The sequence below is a fragment of the Schistocerca serialis genome, chromosome 8 (genome assembly GCF_023864345.2).
Source record: "Schistocerca serialis cubense isolate TAMUIC-IGC-003099 chromosome 8, iqSchSeri2.2, whole genome shotgun sequence".
In the NCBI taxonomy this organism is placed as follows: domain Eukaryota; kingdom Metazoa; phylum Arthropoda; class Insecta; order Orthoptera; family Acrididae; genus Schistocerca; species Schistocerca serialis.
The window spans coordinates 105,096,471-105,114,205 of NC_064645.1; the positions used below are offsets into that span (position 1 = coordinate 105,096,471).

General features: G+C 45.8%; 1 protein-coding gene across 1 annotated transcript in view; it reads left to right on the forward strand.

The window, feature by feature from the left end:
* Positions 1-17,450, forward strand: part of LOC126416207 (uncharacterized) — a 1,274,366-nt gene extending 1,256,916 nt beyond the window's left edge. The window contains exon 6 of the mRNA XM_050083799.1: positions 15,293-17,450. Coding sequence (XP_049939756.1) covers positions 15,293-15,428 — 136 coding nt within the window. The 3' untranslated portion in view covers positions 15,429-17,450. The remainder of the gene's footprint in view (positions 1-15,292) is intronic.
* Positions 17,451-17,735: the final 285 nt, after the last annotated feature.

Below are 17,735 nucleotides of genomic sequence, written 5' to 3' on the forward strand. Positions count from 1 at the left end.
CCTTCTCAACACATCTTTCAGTAGTGCTTAGAAGAGAGCAAATGTTATCGCAGTACATGAGAATGCGTCCACTCGGTGACAGATTTGGGGCATCGCAACCCAAGTAATGATAGCCGCGTCAAGCAGAGCCCTTTTGGCCGCGGCACACCCTAAGAGCAGCATGCTATGATGGAATGCACACTAGTGTATCACAGAATGATGAGATTATTTTTGGGATGTTGGAGTTCACCGTGACGTAGAACGTAGAAGAATTAAAGGTGTACTAGGTAACTGAGGAGGTGTGGCGATTTCATGAGCTGCAACAGGATGTCTCTATCTTTAGCAACCAGCAATAGCTACGCCATTTTAATGCAGCGACGAAATTTCCATCGCTGAAAAAAAGACAAATGAGGGTGAACAAATGGCTACAGGAGGAATAATGGAATATACGTGTGGACAATGATGGGGATTACCATTCAAGCACTTAATAACAGCGAGTGGTGAATGTGAATGAGATACATTTTCGAAGGTTAATTTGACTGTCCTGTATGCATGGTCGTTAGAGACTGCTGATGTTCGGCCATTTATTAGTTTTACTCTGATGTGCGCTTGTTTTGGATTGTTGGTTTTTGACTGAGTACATTACAGGTTCTGTGTATTGTGTATTGTGCATGTAGACCGCTAAATGGGGGAAAGTTAATGTTGCTTCTCCTACAGTAAAAGAGTTACATAAGGACTGAAGACGTACCATTCGCTACCAAGGGCATTGATTGTGATTAATGAGGTGTGGTAGATCTGAAATTCTTTGCCGTTCACTGTAACACTTCCGTTACTAGGAATGGGGTGACTGAAGGGCTTGTATTTTTGAACGATGGAGGTTTGATCTGGATGTTCGGCAGTTTAGTTATTTCAGTGTTCTGTGGGCTTTATTTTGAATGATTAGTAGGTAGGCACTGGGTGCAGATTTTTGATTGACAGAACAAGGTATTTTATTGTGTTACTTGTGGATATTTTAATAGTTATTTTTGGTATTGTAGACTGCTACATAGAAGGAAGTTTGGGTCATTCTTATTGTAATACACAAGAATCTAGTTTATCCGGCCCTCATTAATTCAGATTTCCGGGTTATCCGGCTTCATGTTTTATTATCCTTTTTTTTTTTTTTTTTTTAAAAAAAAAAAGCGATAATATGTGGTATACAGCTGCTGCTGTAAGGTATATGTATAACTGTTATGTTGAAACCGCAGGTAGCATGGAGGTAGACTACTGTTACTAGATCAGTGCGGATCTGATTCTTAAGGAGATAAGAATCTGTACCGTTTTGAGTGAGCGTAAGTGAAATTGCTTCGAAGTGAAAGAAAATAGTTGTTTTGACAAACCCCCTTGGTGGTGTAAAATACAGTGTGTGTATGTGTGATTTCCTAATGTTTCTCCACGACTGAATTCTCATCCCTAGAGATGATTAAAATTACAACCTATACCTAGGGATTTCCACAAAACGCAGTGTTATCTTGTAGTTTCACTACAGTTTACTACATGAAACCAATCATTTCTATCGGGATGCTACTAGATATGATTGATAACTTGATACCACAAATAATCTATTCCCAAAAAAACATGTAGAGTGCTAAAAATTGTATAAATATGAAGTACACAATGTTGTATTCGAGACTGGTGAGACATTCTGTATGTTTGACTTTCCTTAGACCACGCCCCCTCCTCTCCGCCCGTTATTAGACGGACACGAAGTTGGCTCAGTCTGATCAGCGGTGAGCAACAGAAGCACTACAGCCTGATCCTCACTTTCAGAAAAAACTCAGTGGACAAGCAAACGAAAGTCAACACACGTACTGTGAGTATGTCCCTCTGACAAACCGGAGGGCGAATATCGCCTAGTGAAGTATGGACAGCAGTTGTACCGCACCGAAGATCTGCTTGTTGGAGCGTTGGCCACTGTGTAGATTATGCACGTGGCCTGCCTGCAGTACTCTCTCTACATAGTGGATGCAGTCTTGCCGTCCACCAACTCCTAGGGTTTAAATTACACCGTTACTAGACAGAACACGAATCAACGTTTCTGACTGCTCACTATCCAGGAAAAGAAATTCGATTCAAGTATTCTCCCTTAAAGAAACGCATCAGTGTGTGTCGCAGGCAACACTTCTCAAAATCTAACCGTCAGATTCTCCCCTGTGGCTCGCGCAAGCAAAGTCTCTAGGTCGATCCCCAGAAGGAAGTGCCTCACCACGCCCTACCTCACTCCATCCTGGACATGCGGTGTCTACATTAGCACTCGGGTGACGAATCCCAAATTCATTACCTCTAACTACGTGGGTCATGAATGTACCAGTTAATCACCTGAAGCTCATAGTAGGATTTTCTGGAGGTTTCCGTTTCCCCTCGTACATTCTTAGCACTCCACCAATCAAATACGTGTCTCTGCTTTGTGGCTGGAAGTATGGGCTGATGCTTCCCATGAAAATATTCCTCGGAGGTCAGTTTGCGACCATCGTTTGCGACCCCACACAGTCCTCCCCACTAAATTGATGTCTTTTCGCCTTGTCCCACTCCTGACGCCCTTTCTCCAAGTACACTATTCTGAAATCATTCCTGTAACTTTTTTTTGTGGTTTTAGGGCGCACAACTTCAATGGTCAATAGCGCCCAGACTACGTTAGGAATGCACCGCGAGGCACAAGTTTAAAACAGCAACTAAAAGGGAAAACACGATAAAAGACTGATTGACAGGCATAGGATTAAAAAAACATCATAATCAAATGTCCTTAAACAGGTTTGTCAAGTTGATAAAACGAAGAACGCGACCAGCTGCTCCTGGGTCATCCGCTAAAATGGCATCTAGAGTACATGGCAGGCCAAGATCAAGACGCAGTGTATTAAAATCCGGACAGGACGTTAATATGTGGCGGACCGTCAGCAATTGCCCACATCGGCAGAACGGCGCCGGCGCAGCCGTCAGCAAATGGCGGTGGCTGAACCGGCAGTGTCCAATTCGTAACCGGGCCAAAACGACCTCCTCCCGCCGAGAAGGGAGTGAGGAGGACGTCCAAGCCGCGGAAAGAGGTTTCAAGGCCCGAAGCTTGTTGTCCGTAAGTGCAGCCCAATCGGCATGCCACAGTGATAAAATGCGCCGACAAATGACCCTGCTACTATCTGATGAAGGGACACAACAAGAAGCTGTCCGAGGCTGGAGGACCGCAGCCTTGGCCACGGCATCTGCAGCTTCGTTCCCAGAGATACCGACATGGCCAGGAACCCACATAAAGCTAACCGGAGAACCGTCGTCCACCAGCTGCTGAAGAGAGCGTTGGATCCGGTGCACAAAAGGGTGAACCGGATACGGATCACTGAGGCTCTGGATGACGCTCAGGGAATCGGAGCAGATGACATAAGCAGAATGTTGGTGGCGGCAGATGTAAAGAACAGCCTGGTAGAGGGCAAAGAGCTCAGCTGTGAAGACCGAACAATGGCCATGGAGCCGGTATTTGAAACTTTGTGCCCCGACAATAAAAGAACACCCGACCCCGTCATTTGTCTTAGAGCCATCTGTATAAATGAAGGTCATATTAATGAACTTTTAACGAAGTTCGACAAAACGGGAGTGGTATACCGAACGGGGGGTAACCTCCTTTGGGAGCGAGCTGAGGTCAAGGTGAACGCGAACCTGAGCCTGGAGCCAAGGTGGCGTGTGGCTCTCGCCCACTCTAAAGGTTGCAGGGAGTGAAAAATCAAGGTGTTGAAGGAGGCGACGAAAGCGAACTCCAGGGGGTAGCAGGGCAGACACATACAACCCGTATTGACGGTCGAGAGAGTCGTCAAAAAAGGAACGATAAGACGGGTGGTCGAGCATTGACAATAGCCGACAGGCATACCGACAAAGCAGTGGCAATTCACCGGCTTCAGCATGAAGACTCTCGACGGGACTATTGTAAAACGCTCCGATCGCAAGACGTAAACCCCGATGTTGTATGGAGTTGAGGCGGCGTAAGATGGACGGCCGTGCAGAGGAGTATACGAAGCTCCCATAATCCAGCTTGGAGCGGAGGAGCGACCGATATAGGCGAAGTAGGGCGGTTCGATCCGCTCCCCACGACATACCACTGAGAACACGGAGGACACTTAGAGAACGGATACAACGGGCAGCCAAATATGACACATGTGGAGACCAGCTAAGTTTCCTGTCAAATGTAAGACCTAAAAATTTTGTTGTCTCTACGAATGGGAGAGCAACGGGACCGAGTCGTAAGGACGATGGGAGAAACTCTTTGTAGCGCCAGAAGTTAATACAGACCGTCTTCTCGGCAGAAAAACGGAAGCCATTGGCGACACTCCAGGAGTAAAGACGGTCAAGAGAACGCTGAAGACAGCGCTCCAGGAAACATGTACGCTGCGCGCTGCAATAGATGGTAAAATCGTCCACGAAAAGGGAGCCTGATACATCAGCTGGGAGGCAATCCGTTATTGGATTGATCGATATGGCGAAGAGAGCGACGCTCAAAACTGAGCCCTGTGGCACCCCATTCTCCTGGCGAAAGGTGTCTGACAGGACAGAACCCACACGTACCCTGAACTGTCGATCCCTTAAAAAGGAACGAATAAAAAGAGGGAGGCGACCGCGAAGGCCCCATGTATGCATGGTGCGGAGAATGCCCGCCCTCCAACAGGTGTCGTAAGCCTTCTCCAAATCAAAGAACACAGCCGCGGTCGGGCGCTTCCGCAAGAAGTTATTCATAATGAAGGTCGACAAGGTAACCAAATGGTCAACAGCAGAGCGGCGCCTACGAAATCCACATTGTACATTGGTAAGTAGGCGTCGAGATTCGAGCAGTCAAACCAAACGAGAGTTAACCATTCGCTCCATCACCTTACAGACACAGCTGGTAAGCGAGATGGGTCGATAACTGGAAGGCAAGTGCTTGTCCTTCCCCGGCTTAGGAATCGGTACAACAATAGACTCGCGCCAGCATGCGGGAACATGTCCCTCAATCCAGATGCGATTATAAGTACGAAGAAGGAAACCTTTACCCGCAGGAGAAAGGTTCTTCAGCATCTGAATATGAATAGAATCAGGCCCTGGAGCGGAGGACCGTGACCGGGCAAGTGCTTTTTCGAGTTCCCGCATGGTGAATGGGGCATTATAACTTTCACGATTCGAGGAGCGGAAGTTAGGTGGCCTAGCCTCCTCTGCCTGTTTTCGGGGGAGGAAGGCAGGGTGGTAATGAGCGGAGGTCGAAACCTCTGCGAAAAAGCGGCCGAAGGCATTGGAGACATCCTCAGGGGCCACAAGGACGTCATTCGCGACGGTCAAGCCAGAAACTGGTGAGTGGACCTTAGTGCCAGATAGCCGGCGCAGGCTACCCCAGACAACAGAAGAAGGAGTAAAACTGTTGAAGGTGCTTGTGAAAGCAGCCCAGCTGGCTTTCTTGCTTTCTTTAATAATACGACGACACTGTGCACGTAATCGTTTATAAGTGATACAATTCGCCACCGTAGGGTGGCGTTGAAAGGTGCGTAAAGCACGTCGACGAGCACGTAAAGCGTCTCTACATGCTGCGGTCCACCAGGGGACCGGTACGCGACGTGGAGAAGAAGTAGTGTGAGGGATGGAATATTCAGCAGCAGTGAGAATGACTTCCGTGAGGTGTGCGACCTATCGCAGCTTGTGAAGGTTTGATCCTGAAAGGTCGCCCTGGAAGAGAAGAGCCCCAGTCTGCTTTGGAGATGTTCCAACTAGTTGAGCACGGAGAGGGGGTATGATGCAGGAGATGGATAACACACGGGAAGTGGTCGCTCGAATATGTATCAGAAAGTGCATACCACTCAAATCGGCGTGCAAGTTGGGTAGTACATATAGAGAGGTCTAAATGGGAATAGGTGTGAGATGTGTCCGAAAGAAAAGTAGGGGCGCCAGTATTGGGGCAGACAAGATTGAGCTGGTTGAAAGGGTCTGCTAACAGGGAGCCCCTCGGTCAGGATGCTGGAGAGCCCCAAAGGGGATGGTGGGCATTGAAGTCTCCAGTTAACAAAAATGGTGCAGGTAGCTGAGCAATAATTTGCATCATGTCTGCCCTGGTAACAGCAGACGACGATGGAGTGTAAACGGTACAAATGTAAAATGTAAAAGTGGGGAGAGTAATTCGGACGGCAACTGCCTGCAGGCCGGTGTGCAATGTGATGGGATCGTAGTAAATATCATCCCGGACCAGCAACATAACCCCTCCATGAGCCGGAATACCTACCACAGGAGGTAGGTCAAAACGCACAGAGGTGTAGTGTGCCAAGGTAATTTGATCGCAAGGGCGTAGCTTCGTTTCCTGGAGGGCTACGACGAGCGGACGGTGCAAGCGGAGCAGCAACTTCAAGTCCTCTCGGTTGGAGCCAATGCTGCGAATATTCCAGTGATGGACTGTGCCATCGTGAGAAGAAAAGGAAGATGAAAGAAGGGGTCACCTCGAAGGCCGCTGAGGGCCTGGCTTCGAGCGAGCACTGCCGCCGCTATCAGTAGGCGGACAGTCATCGTCCATTGGTTCTATAGGTTGATCGGCCATCTTGTTAAGATGGCCGGGAGGGGGAGCTGACTCTGCAGGTGAACGGCCAGATGTTCGGCTACCAGCGGTGCGGCCAGGCGAAACGGATGACGGCCTGGGGCGGCAACCGTTGGGTGGCGCAGGAGAAGAAATGAGCCGTGGCGGAGAAGGAGAACTGTGCTTCCTATGAGCCTTCTTGGGAGGTCGTTTAGTGGAAGTACTGGTCGACGGCTGGGAGTTCGAGGTACGTAGGAAGTCTGCACGGGACGGTTCCTTCTTGAAGGCCCGTGCATCTGACTTCTGGGTCTTCGTCTTGGCAGAAGCTGATGAAGGTGCTTGTGTCTGAGGGGTGACGGAAGGAAGAGGAGACGTCGACCGCTCGATCTTAGCACTGGCCGAACGGACGACCGTGGTGCTGAAGGTCAGATTGCATGTCTGCGTCGCCACCTCCCTAGTAGTCCGAGGAGAGGCGAGGACAGTACTGTATTTCCCCGCTGGGAGCAGCGTGGGCTTCTTACGAGCAAATAGCTTGCAAGCAGCCGAGGTGGACACTTTCTCTTTGACCCGAATTTCTTGGATACGGCGTTCTTCCTTGTAGATGGGACAGTCGCGGGAGGACGCTGCATGGTCACCCTGACAGTTCACACAACGAGGAGACGGAGGTGGACAGTCACCCTCATGGGCATCCCTGCCACAAGTGACACATTTAGCCCCATTGGAACAAGACTGGCGAGTGTGAGTAAAACGCTGACACTGGTAGCAGCGCGTAGGTGTCGGGACATACGGGCGAACAGAAATAACCTCGTAGCCCGCTTTGATGCGTGACGGCAGCTGAACACTATCAAAGGTCAAGAAAAGTGTCCGGGTCGGTACAAGGTCATTGTTGACCTTTTTCATGACCCTATGGACAGCCGTCACGCCCTGCTCAGCGAGGGAAGACTGAATCTCCTCGTCAGTCAATCCGTCGAGTGATCTAGTATATACCACACCACGAGACGAATTCAAAGTGTGGTGAGCCTCCACCCGGACAGGGAACGTGTACAGGAGTGTGGCCCGAAGCAGTTTTTGTGCCTGAAAGGCGCTCTCAGTTTCTAGTAACAAGGTACCATTACGCAACAAGACTTGACAGATCCGGCTATGGTATCTACGCCGTTCTGGATAACGAAAGGGTTGACAGAGGAAAAATCCTTTCCGTCCTCAGATCGAGAGACTAAGAGGAACCGTGGGGCAGGCGGTAGTACTTTTGTCACTGGTGGCTGGTCAAGTTTCCGTTTGTGGGCAGAAGTCGAGAGAGAAGAAGAAGAGAAATCCATTGTGGAGGAATCACCCATGATTGCCAGCGTCTCCGATGGCGCGCTCCTTCCTTGTGGGGACCCTCTCAGAGGACACTCCCGCCTTAGGTGAATGTTTACACCTCAGGTCACACCTCCCGAGAAACAGAAGGAGGGACCAATCGGCATGGTCAGAATGTATCAGCTCAGGCAATCACCCCTACCTGGGCCTGGCCTTTACCAGGGGTACGTGTGTGCCTTACTTGTCCACCCAGTGGGGAATTACGCGTTACCCCATCACCGGCTACGCGTGCGAACGCGTGGGTCGGCCTTCAGGCGCGCACAGGGAGGAAGGAAGAAGAGGAAAAAGAAGAGAGAGAGGGAGAGAGAGGACAGACTGTCACAAACGCCGAGGCGGAGACCAGAGAAGGCAAGGAGAAGGAGGTAAGGGAAAGAGTAAGGAAGACAGTGAGATGGAGAAGAACAAAGAAAGGAACCAACCAAAGGAAGGAAGAAATGAGAAGAAGTGAAAAACCAAAATGACCGCAAGTATAGGTCGTGGAACCGTCCGTCTCCGGACGCAGGCGCTAACTACCCCCTTGAGTGGGAGGGACTCCTTTTAGTCGCCTCTGACGACAGGCAGGAATACCTCGGGCCTATTCTAACACCCTGACCCACAGGGGGGTTCCTGTTCCACCTGAGTGCAACCTCCCACCTGCAATGTTCGTAGTATAGGGCTTCTGCGGCCTCCAACAGTATAAACTGCCGCCTTCTCGCTCTGCTCTCTCACTCAGGGCAGTAACTGTCCAGAACGTGACAAGTCTCTGCCTCTCTTTAACTGATAGCGGCTTCTGAGGAATGCATAGCCCACATCACCATTTCTGTCTGTTTTTTTTTAACCATCAGACTTCTCACTGAAATGATGCAACCCTCCACGAATTCCTCTCCTGTACGAACCTCTTCATCTCAGAATAGCACTTGCAACCTACGCCCTCAATTATTTGCTACATGTATTCCAGTCTCTGCCTTCCTCTACAGTTTTTGCCTTCTACAGCTCCCTCTAGTACCACGAAAGTCCTTTCCTGATGTCTTAACAGATGTCCTATTATCCTGTCCCTTCGCTTTGTCAATGTTTTCCAGATATTCCTTTCTTCTCCGATTCTGCGCAAAACCTCCTTATTCCTTACCTAATCAGTCCACCTAATTTCCATAATTCATCTGTAACACCACATCTCAAATCCTTCGATTCTCTTCAGTTCCGGTTTTCCCACAGTCCATGTTTCACTACCATACAATGCTGTGCACCAAACGTACATTCTCAGAAATATCATTCTGAAATTAAGGCCTATGTTTGATACTAGCAGACTTCTTTTGGCCCTGTTTTTCAGTGCTAGTCTGCTTTTGACGTCCTCCTTACTCCATCCGTCGTTTGCCTTTTTTGCTGCTAGATAACAGAATTCCTTCACTTCACCTACTTCGTGACCATGAATCCTGATAAGTTTCTCGCTGTTGTCATCTCTGTTAATTCTCATTACTCTCATTTTACTTCAAATTTACTCTGAATCCATATTCTGTACATATTAGACTGTTCGTTCTATTCAGCAGATCATGTAATTCTTCACTTTCACTCACGATAGCATTCTGTTAGTACTGAGTTCTAATTAACTTCAGACATGCAGTTCTACATAAATTGTTGAAACGTGATACTACCCGTTATAAGCTAGTAAAATGATTGATAATCGGATTGTGCATCATAAACAACGATTTGCTTCACAAGCTGCGACATGGTCGCGAATTAAACAGTGATAAGAAAATAAAGTAAATTTCCTTTACTTCACGTCTTGGTCACAAATTTTTATATCATCAGACTACGGGTTTCGGTATATAATGACCCTCATCAGATCTAAATTACAATTATATATTAATACCTTTAGCTGCTGACGGGCGTTGATATATATCAACGAGGACAGGTGAAAGTGTGTGCCCCGACCGGCCCGAAACCTGGATCTCCTGGTTACGTGGCAGACGCTCTATCCATCTGAGCCACCGACAGCACAGAGGATAGTGCGACTGCAGGGACTATGTCGCGCACGCCCCCAGCGAGACCCGCATTCTCACATTATATGTCCACACACTACACTCGTAGAGTCCCTACGCAACACACTCATTACGCAAGGAAGACATTCTTACCAAGTCCCGTAGCCGGCCGCTGTGGCAGAGCGGTTCTAGGCGCTTCAGTCTGGAACCGCGCGACCCTACGGTCGCAGGTTCGAAACCTGCTTCGGGCATGGATGTGTGTGATGTCCTTAGGTTACTTAGGTTTAACTAGTTCTACGTTCTAGGGGACTGATAACCTCAGAAGTTAAGTCCCATAGTGCTCAGAGCCACTTGAACCAAGTCCCGTAAGAGTTCGGGTAATATGTGTGCATCGGCACAGAAGAGGAAGGTCATGGCCGGTATTGTCAGAACTATATACTTATATGGATATGGTGTCTGTTCTTTCTGACATATCCCAAAGAACAGAAACCATATCCCTAAAGTATATACTCTTCAGATCTGTTTTATAAAAACAATGATGTGATTTAAATATAAATCGAAAACAATATACAGAATATTAAATATACGGTGACAAAATGTTTCTGCATTACAGGGGAATGCAGTGGCTGCATCTGGTAGAATATTTCCGGATTATAGATATTTTTGGTAACACAAATTACACACATCAAAAAAAGTTTTGCATCACCTTGGTTCCGAGAGTTCCGGAACCTGTACAGAAAATTGGACTAGAGATCATCATAAACATTATATCCGCCCTTTTTATTGCTCATGAAAACCACACATTGCATGTTGTACCACCATACAGCGAGGCCTTCAGAGGTGGTGGTCCAGATTTCATGCACACCGGTACCTCTAATACCCAGTAGCACGTCCTCTTGCAATGATGCATGCCCGTATTCGTCGTGGCATACTATCCACAAGTTCATCAAGGCACTGTTGGTCCAGATTGTCCCTCTCCTCAACGACGATTCTGCGTAGATCCCTCAGAGTGGTTCGTGGGTCGCGTTGTCCATAAACAGCCCTTTTCAATCTATCCGAGGCATGTCCGATAGGGTTCATGTCTGGAGAACATGCTGGCCACTCTGGTCGAGCGATGGCGTTATCCTGAAGGAAGTCATTCACAAGATGTGCACGATGGCGGCACGAATTATCGTCCATGAAGACAAATGCCTCGCCAATACGCTGCCAATATGGTTGTACTATTAGTCGAAGGATGGCATTCACGTATCGTACAGCCGTTACGGCGCCTTCCGTGACCACCAGCGGCGTACGTCAGCCCCACATAATGCCACCCCAAAACAGCAGTGCACCTGCACCTTGCTGCACTCGCAGGACAGTGTGTGTAAGGCGTTCAGCCAGACCGGGGTGCCTCCAAACACGTCTCCGGCGATTGCGACACTCATCGGTGAAGAGAACATGATGCCTACCCTGAGCGGTCAGTTCTGCATGTTGTTGGGCCCATCTGTACCGGGCTGCTTGTTTTGGTTGCAAGGATGGAGCTCGCCAGGGACGTCGGGAGTGAAGTTGCGCATCGTGCAGCCTATTGCGCACAGTTTGTGTCGTAACACGATGTCCTGTGGCTGCACGAAAATCATTATTCAACATGGCGGCTTTGCTGTCAGGTTTCCTCCGAACCATAATCCGTAGGTAGTGGTCATCCACTACAGTAGTAGCACTTGGGAGGCCTGAGCGAGGCATGTCATCGACAGTTCCTGTCTCTCTGTTTCTCTTTCATATCCGACAACATCGCTTTTGTTCACTCCGAGACAGCAAGCCGATGTGGCCGAGCGGTTCTTGGCGCATCAGTCCGTAATCGCGCTGCTGCTACGGTCGCAGGTTTGAATCCTGCCTCGGGCATGGATGTGTGTGATGTCCTTAAGTCAGTTAGGTTTATGTAGTTCTAAGTTCTAGGGGACTGATGACAGATGTTAGGCCCCATAGTGCTCAGAGCCATTTGAACAATTTATCACTCCGAGACGTCTGGATACTTCCTTTGTTGAGAGCCCTTCCTGGCACAAAGTAACAATGCGGACTCGATCGAACCCCTGTATTGACCGTCTAGGCATGGTTTAACTACAGACAACACGAGGCTGGGTTGGGTTGGGTTGTTTGGGGAAGGAGACGAGACAGCGACGTCATCGGTCTCATCGGATTAGGGAAGGACGGGGAAGGAAGTCGGCCGTGCCCTTTGAAAGGTACTATCCCGGAATTTGCCTGGAGCGATTTAGGGAAATCACGGAAAACCTAAATCAGGATGGCCGGACGCGGTATTGAACCGTAGTCCTCCCGAATGCGAGTCCAGTGTCTAACCACTGCGCCACCTCGCTTGGTCAACACGAGGCTGTCGGATACCCTCCGTCTAATAGGCACTGCTAATGCATGGTTGTTTACTTCTTTGAGCGGGTTTAGTGACATCTTTGAACAGTCAAAGGGACTGTATGTGTAGCAATATCCACAGTCAACGTCTATCTTTAGGAGATCTGGGAACTGGGGTGACGCAAAAGTTTTTCTGATGTGTGTGCATCAAGTCCCACCGAGCCCAGACAAGCGAGATTCTTGTGTAATTGATTGCAGTTTAGTAAGATTTTTGGGGCGGCAACATTGGCTGCGTGGATTTTGATTCCAGTTGGAGAGGTGTCTTATAGTCACGTTGGTAGTTGTCTTTCGTGCTTATTGTGTGTGTATGTGTGTGTGTGTGTATGTGTGTGTGTGTGTGTGTGTGTTTGTGGGCAAAATGTGTCCATCATAGTACGATGTACAGACTCGAATGACTTGGTGTGTGTTGACTGGCTGTTGCGGTCCTTTACTGTTCCTGATATACATTGATGACTTACCATTCCACATTGATGAAGATGCAAAGTTAGTTCTTTTCGCTGATGATACAAGTATTGTAATAACATCCAAAAACCAAGAAGTAAGTGATGTAATTGTAAATGATATTTTTCACAAAATTGTTAAGTGGTTCTCAGCAAACGGAATCTCTTTAAATTTTGATAAAACACAGTATATACAGTTCCGTACAGTAAATGGCACAACTCCAGTAATAGATATAGACTTTGAACAGAAGTCTGTAGCTAAGGTAGAATTTTCAAAATTTTTAGGTGTGTCCATTGATGAGAGGTTAAACTGGAAGCAACACACTGATGGTCTGCTGGAACGTCTGAGTTCAGCTACGTATGCTATTAGGGTTATTGCAAATTTTGGTGATAAGAATCTCTGTAAATTAGCTTACTATGCCTACTTTCATTCACTGCTTTCGTATGGCATCATATTCTGGGGTAGAAAAGTATTCATTGCTCAAAAACGTGTAATCTGAATAATTGCTGGAGCCCACCCACGGTCATCCTGCAGACATCTATTTAAGAATCTAGGGATCCTCACAGTAACCTCACAGTATATATATGTTCACTTATGAAATTTGTTGTTAATAATCCAACCCAGTTCAAAAGTAATAGCAGTGTGCATAGCTATAACACCAGGAGAAAGGATGATCTTCACTATGCAGGGTGAAATCTGATTTGGCACAGAAAGGGGTAAATTATGCTGCCACAAAAGTCTTTGGTCACCTACCAAACAGCATCAAAAGCCTGACAGATAGCCAACTAACATTTAAAAACAAATTAAAAGAATTTCTAGATGAAAACTCCTACTCATTGGCTGAATTTTTAGATATAAATTAAGGGGGCGGGGATTTAAACATTAGTTGTTGTTGTTGTGGTCTTCAGTTCCGAGACTGGTTTGATGCAGCTCTCCATGCTACTCTATCCTGTGCAAGCTTCTTCATCTCCCGGTACCTACTGCAACCTACATCCTTCTGAATCTGTTAAGTGTATTCATCTCTTAGTCTCCCTCTACGATTTTAACTTCCACGCTGCCCTCCAATACTAAATTGGTGATCCCCTGATACCTCAGAATGTGTCCTACCAAACAATTCCTTCTTCTAGTCAAGTTGTAGCACAAATTACTCTTCTTCCCAATTCTATTCAATACTTCATCATTAGTTACGTGATCTACCCACCTTATCTTCAGTATTCTTCTGTAGCACCACATTTCGAAAGCTTCTATTCTCTTGTTGTCCAAACTGGTTATCGTCCATGTTTCACTTCCATACATGGCTACACTCCATACAAATACTTTCAGAAACGACTTCCTGACACTTAAATCTATACTCGATGTTAACAAATTTCTCTTCTTCAGAAACGATTTCCTTGCCATTGCCAGTCTACATTTTATATCCTCTCTACTTCGACCATCATCAGTTATTTTACTCCCTAAATAGCAAAACTCCTTTACTACTTTAAGTGTCTCATTTCCTAATCTAATCCCCTCAGCATCACCCGATTTAATTTGACTACATTCCATTATCCTCGTTTTGCTTTTGTTGATGTTCATCTTATATCCTCCTTTCAAGACACTGTCGATTCCGTTCAACTGCTCTTCCAAGTCCTTTGCTGTCTCTGACAGAATTACAATGTCATCGGCAAACCTCAAAGTTTTTACTTCTTCTCCATGAATTTTAATACCTACTCCGAATTTTTCTTTTGTTTCCTTTACTGCTTGCTCAATATACAGATTGAATAACATCGGGGAGAGGCTACAACCTTGTCTCACTCCTTTCCCAACCACTGCTTCCCTTTCATGCCCCTCGACTCTTATAACTGCCATCTGGTTTCTGTACAAATTGTAAATAGCCTTTCGCTCCCTGTATTTTACCCCTGCCACCTTCAGAATTTGAAAGAGAGTATTCCAGTTAACGTTGTCAAAAGCTTTCTCTAAGTCTACAAATGCTAGAAACATAGGTTTGCCTTTTCTTAATCTTTCTTCTAAGATAAGTCGTAAGGTTAGTATTGACTCACGTGTTCCAACATTTCTACGGAATCCAAACTGATCCTCCCCGAGGTCCGCTTCTACCAGTTTTTCCATTCGTCTGTAAAGAATTCGCGTTAGTATTTTGCAGCTGTGACTTATTAAACTGATAGTTCTGTAATTTTCACATCTGTCAACACCTGCTTTCTTTGGGATTGGAATTATTATATTCTTCTTGAAGTCTGTGGGTATTTCGCCTGTCTCATACATCTTGCTCACCAGATGGTAGAGCTTTGTCATGACTGGCTCTCCCAAGGCCATCAGTAGTTCTAATGGAATGTTGTCTAGTCCCGGGGCCTTGTTTTGACTCAGGTCTTTCAGTGCTCTGTCAAACTCTTCACGCAGTATCTTATCTCCTATTTCATCTTCATCTACATCCTCTTCCATTTCCATAATATTGTCCTCAAGTGCATCGCCCTTGTTTAAACATTAGTGTCATGCAATATTTTGTGTAATGTAATATCTTGTACAGACATCTTTTATTAACCTGACACGTTCCACATCATTACGAAGTGTCGTATTCATGGTCTATGGAACAAGTATTAATCTAATCTAATCTAATTTGTGCTTGCAGTTGTATCCAGAGCGGGGAGTGCGCGCTGCCTGGCTGTGAGTACGGCCAGTACCTGCGCAAGGCGGGGCGGTGTCCGCGCAAGAGGGAGCGGCTCAGCGCCTGGAACGCGATGCACCACCGGCTGTACAACCACTAGGGGCCGCCGTCGCCGGCTGACGCCTCCGCCGAAGAGGTCCGCCGCCGTGGGACCAACCACTGCCCGAGCCGGAGACGCCGCCGTGCGCGTGCGGCTCTGCCCGGTGCTCTCATGGACACGAGAAGCTACCTAGCTGCGCATCTGCCTCACCTTCCCGCCTGTCTACTGCAAGATGACGGCACCTACCACCGAGATACGCGGTGTAATAAGTGGGCAACGTCACAGAGCAAACGCCCATTTCCAAGTCAGAGACGAGCATAAAATTTTTAAACAGTTTACAGAGACCATCGACATGTATTTTACTGATCTACAAATTTCTTAAATAGCCAGTAGAAATGAGGTGCTCAAGTGACGACGTACTGTTTCTCCTAGAATAGTATCTGTCTCAGAGTGTGCATTATCGAGCGCTGTTTTAGTAACAACAGCACACAAGGAACATCAAAATGCCTTCCGGAAGTAATTCAGTCTCTTCCTTAACAAAGAATTACAATTATTTCCCACCAATGACAATCCAATATCACTCTTTTTTAAACAGATGGCTTCATAATCCAACGTCCATTTCTACTTGCTGTACCAGAGACCAACGAGCTAAAAATATTGTATGTTTTGCGTAATTATTCTCGGTTATATATAGCCCATCAGAGAAGTGCTTTGACTAATAGTTCAAAGACTCCAGCTCACAATTTCCTGGAGCTCAGTTATAGTCATTTGTTACATTCGCGAAACGCTTAGTAATCTAGCATTGTCTTAGTGTGTGACTTAGAACGTAGAATGCAAATTGTGCGAGTGGAAAAGCTCAACGTAAAGTGCTTATGTGAGCGAAACTTTTCCGAAAGTGCATTTTTTTTTAGGAGGAACGTAACGCTGTTCCATGAACAAGACACATTGTGATATAGTACTTAATTCTTAGTTTCTGCGTGTGTAAGTGTGCTTGTGAATGTGTGTGTAGTGGAAGAAGGAAGCTGTGTGAAATAGCAACCCACACGGCTTCTCTGTAATACTTACTAGTCTTTTATATGGTTTTTAGGCTTCAAGTTGTAGGTGATACAGCCATTTATTTAAATACCTCAGTTCTCTAGATTTGTAGCTTTTAGGAAAGCATACTTTTTCGTTTGTTGAAATACTAAAGCAGCTTACCGTAACCGCTAGTCTAACACAGTTTCACAAAGGTGCTGTAAACCATACGTTATTCGGCACTTGCAAAGAGCTTACCTAAATTATATCACTACCAAAAACCGATCGAGGAAAAAAAAATTGCTGCTGTGTGAAAATATGGTGCCATTATTGCAATAATCATAGATGTATTAACACTTTATATTACCATGTATGTAATTAACCCTTGTACAAAGCACAGTTTTGTATATCACTATGCATTTATAGAGGACAGATTAACAAGTCAATTCAACACATCGTAAGTTATAACAAAAAAATCAATGATACTTAACAATTAAGCTTACAATTATTAACGTATCACTATTTACAGCGAAAGAGAAAATTTCGTAACGAAAATGTAAAGAATAACACAGTAATACAAACATAATACAGAACAAAAGTGGCCAGTGCCAGTAATGGAAAACTACCTCAAAAATATTTGCATAGATCCAGTTGCATAAGATTCTTCAAACTCTCAGCTCGTGCAGATTTATTTTTAATGCTACTCACCTTTAAGGTGAGGGGTAGAACCAGTTAGGCCTGGTATTGCTACGAAACATGTATGGAGATTAATACCATGTAGACTGCTGTAGGAAAGAGATCTATTATCATCTTGGATCTCATACTTCTTTTTATATTTGTAAAAACAAAAATTTACGAGTTTTTCTACATATTTATAGGCTTGGTTTATATATAGATAAAATCCGAACGAGATATGAAATCAAAATAAATGGACATTTAAAAAATACCAAAACATTTTTATTGTCTGTAAGAAGTTTCAGTTTAAGCAATTACATTATTTTAAATTTGTACTGTTTGTTGTAATCAGTGAACTGTAAAACACAAAATATATTACAGCATTATGTAAAACATGTTTTATCTCTCTTACTCTAGCTCGATAACTTCCTCATGTTGCGGCTTACAACAGCCTTTTAGTGTGTGTACTCTTTTTGGCAATACTTTAAAACACATTCATTGTAATTAAATTTTCCCTGAGATACTGAAGTCTCACTTTTATTTACGATAATGCTGGAAGCTGAAGAAATTAATTAAAATTTATGCTCCAGCCAGGACTCGAATCGTGGTCTTCTTGGTTTAAGGCAGAAATGCTGACCATTACACGACTGCAGCACTACACCATGATTGCTGCATAAA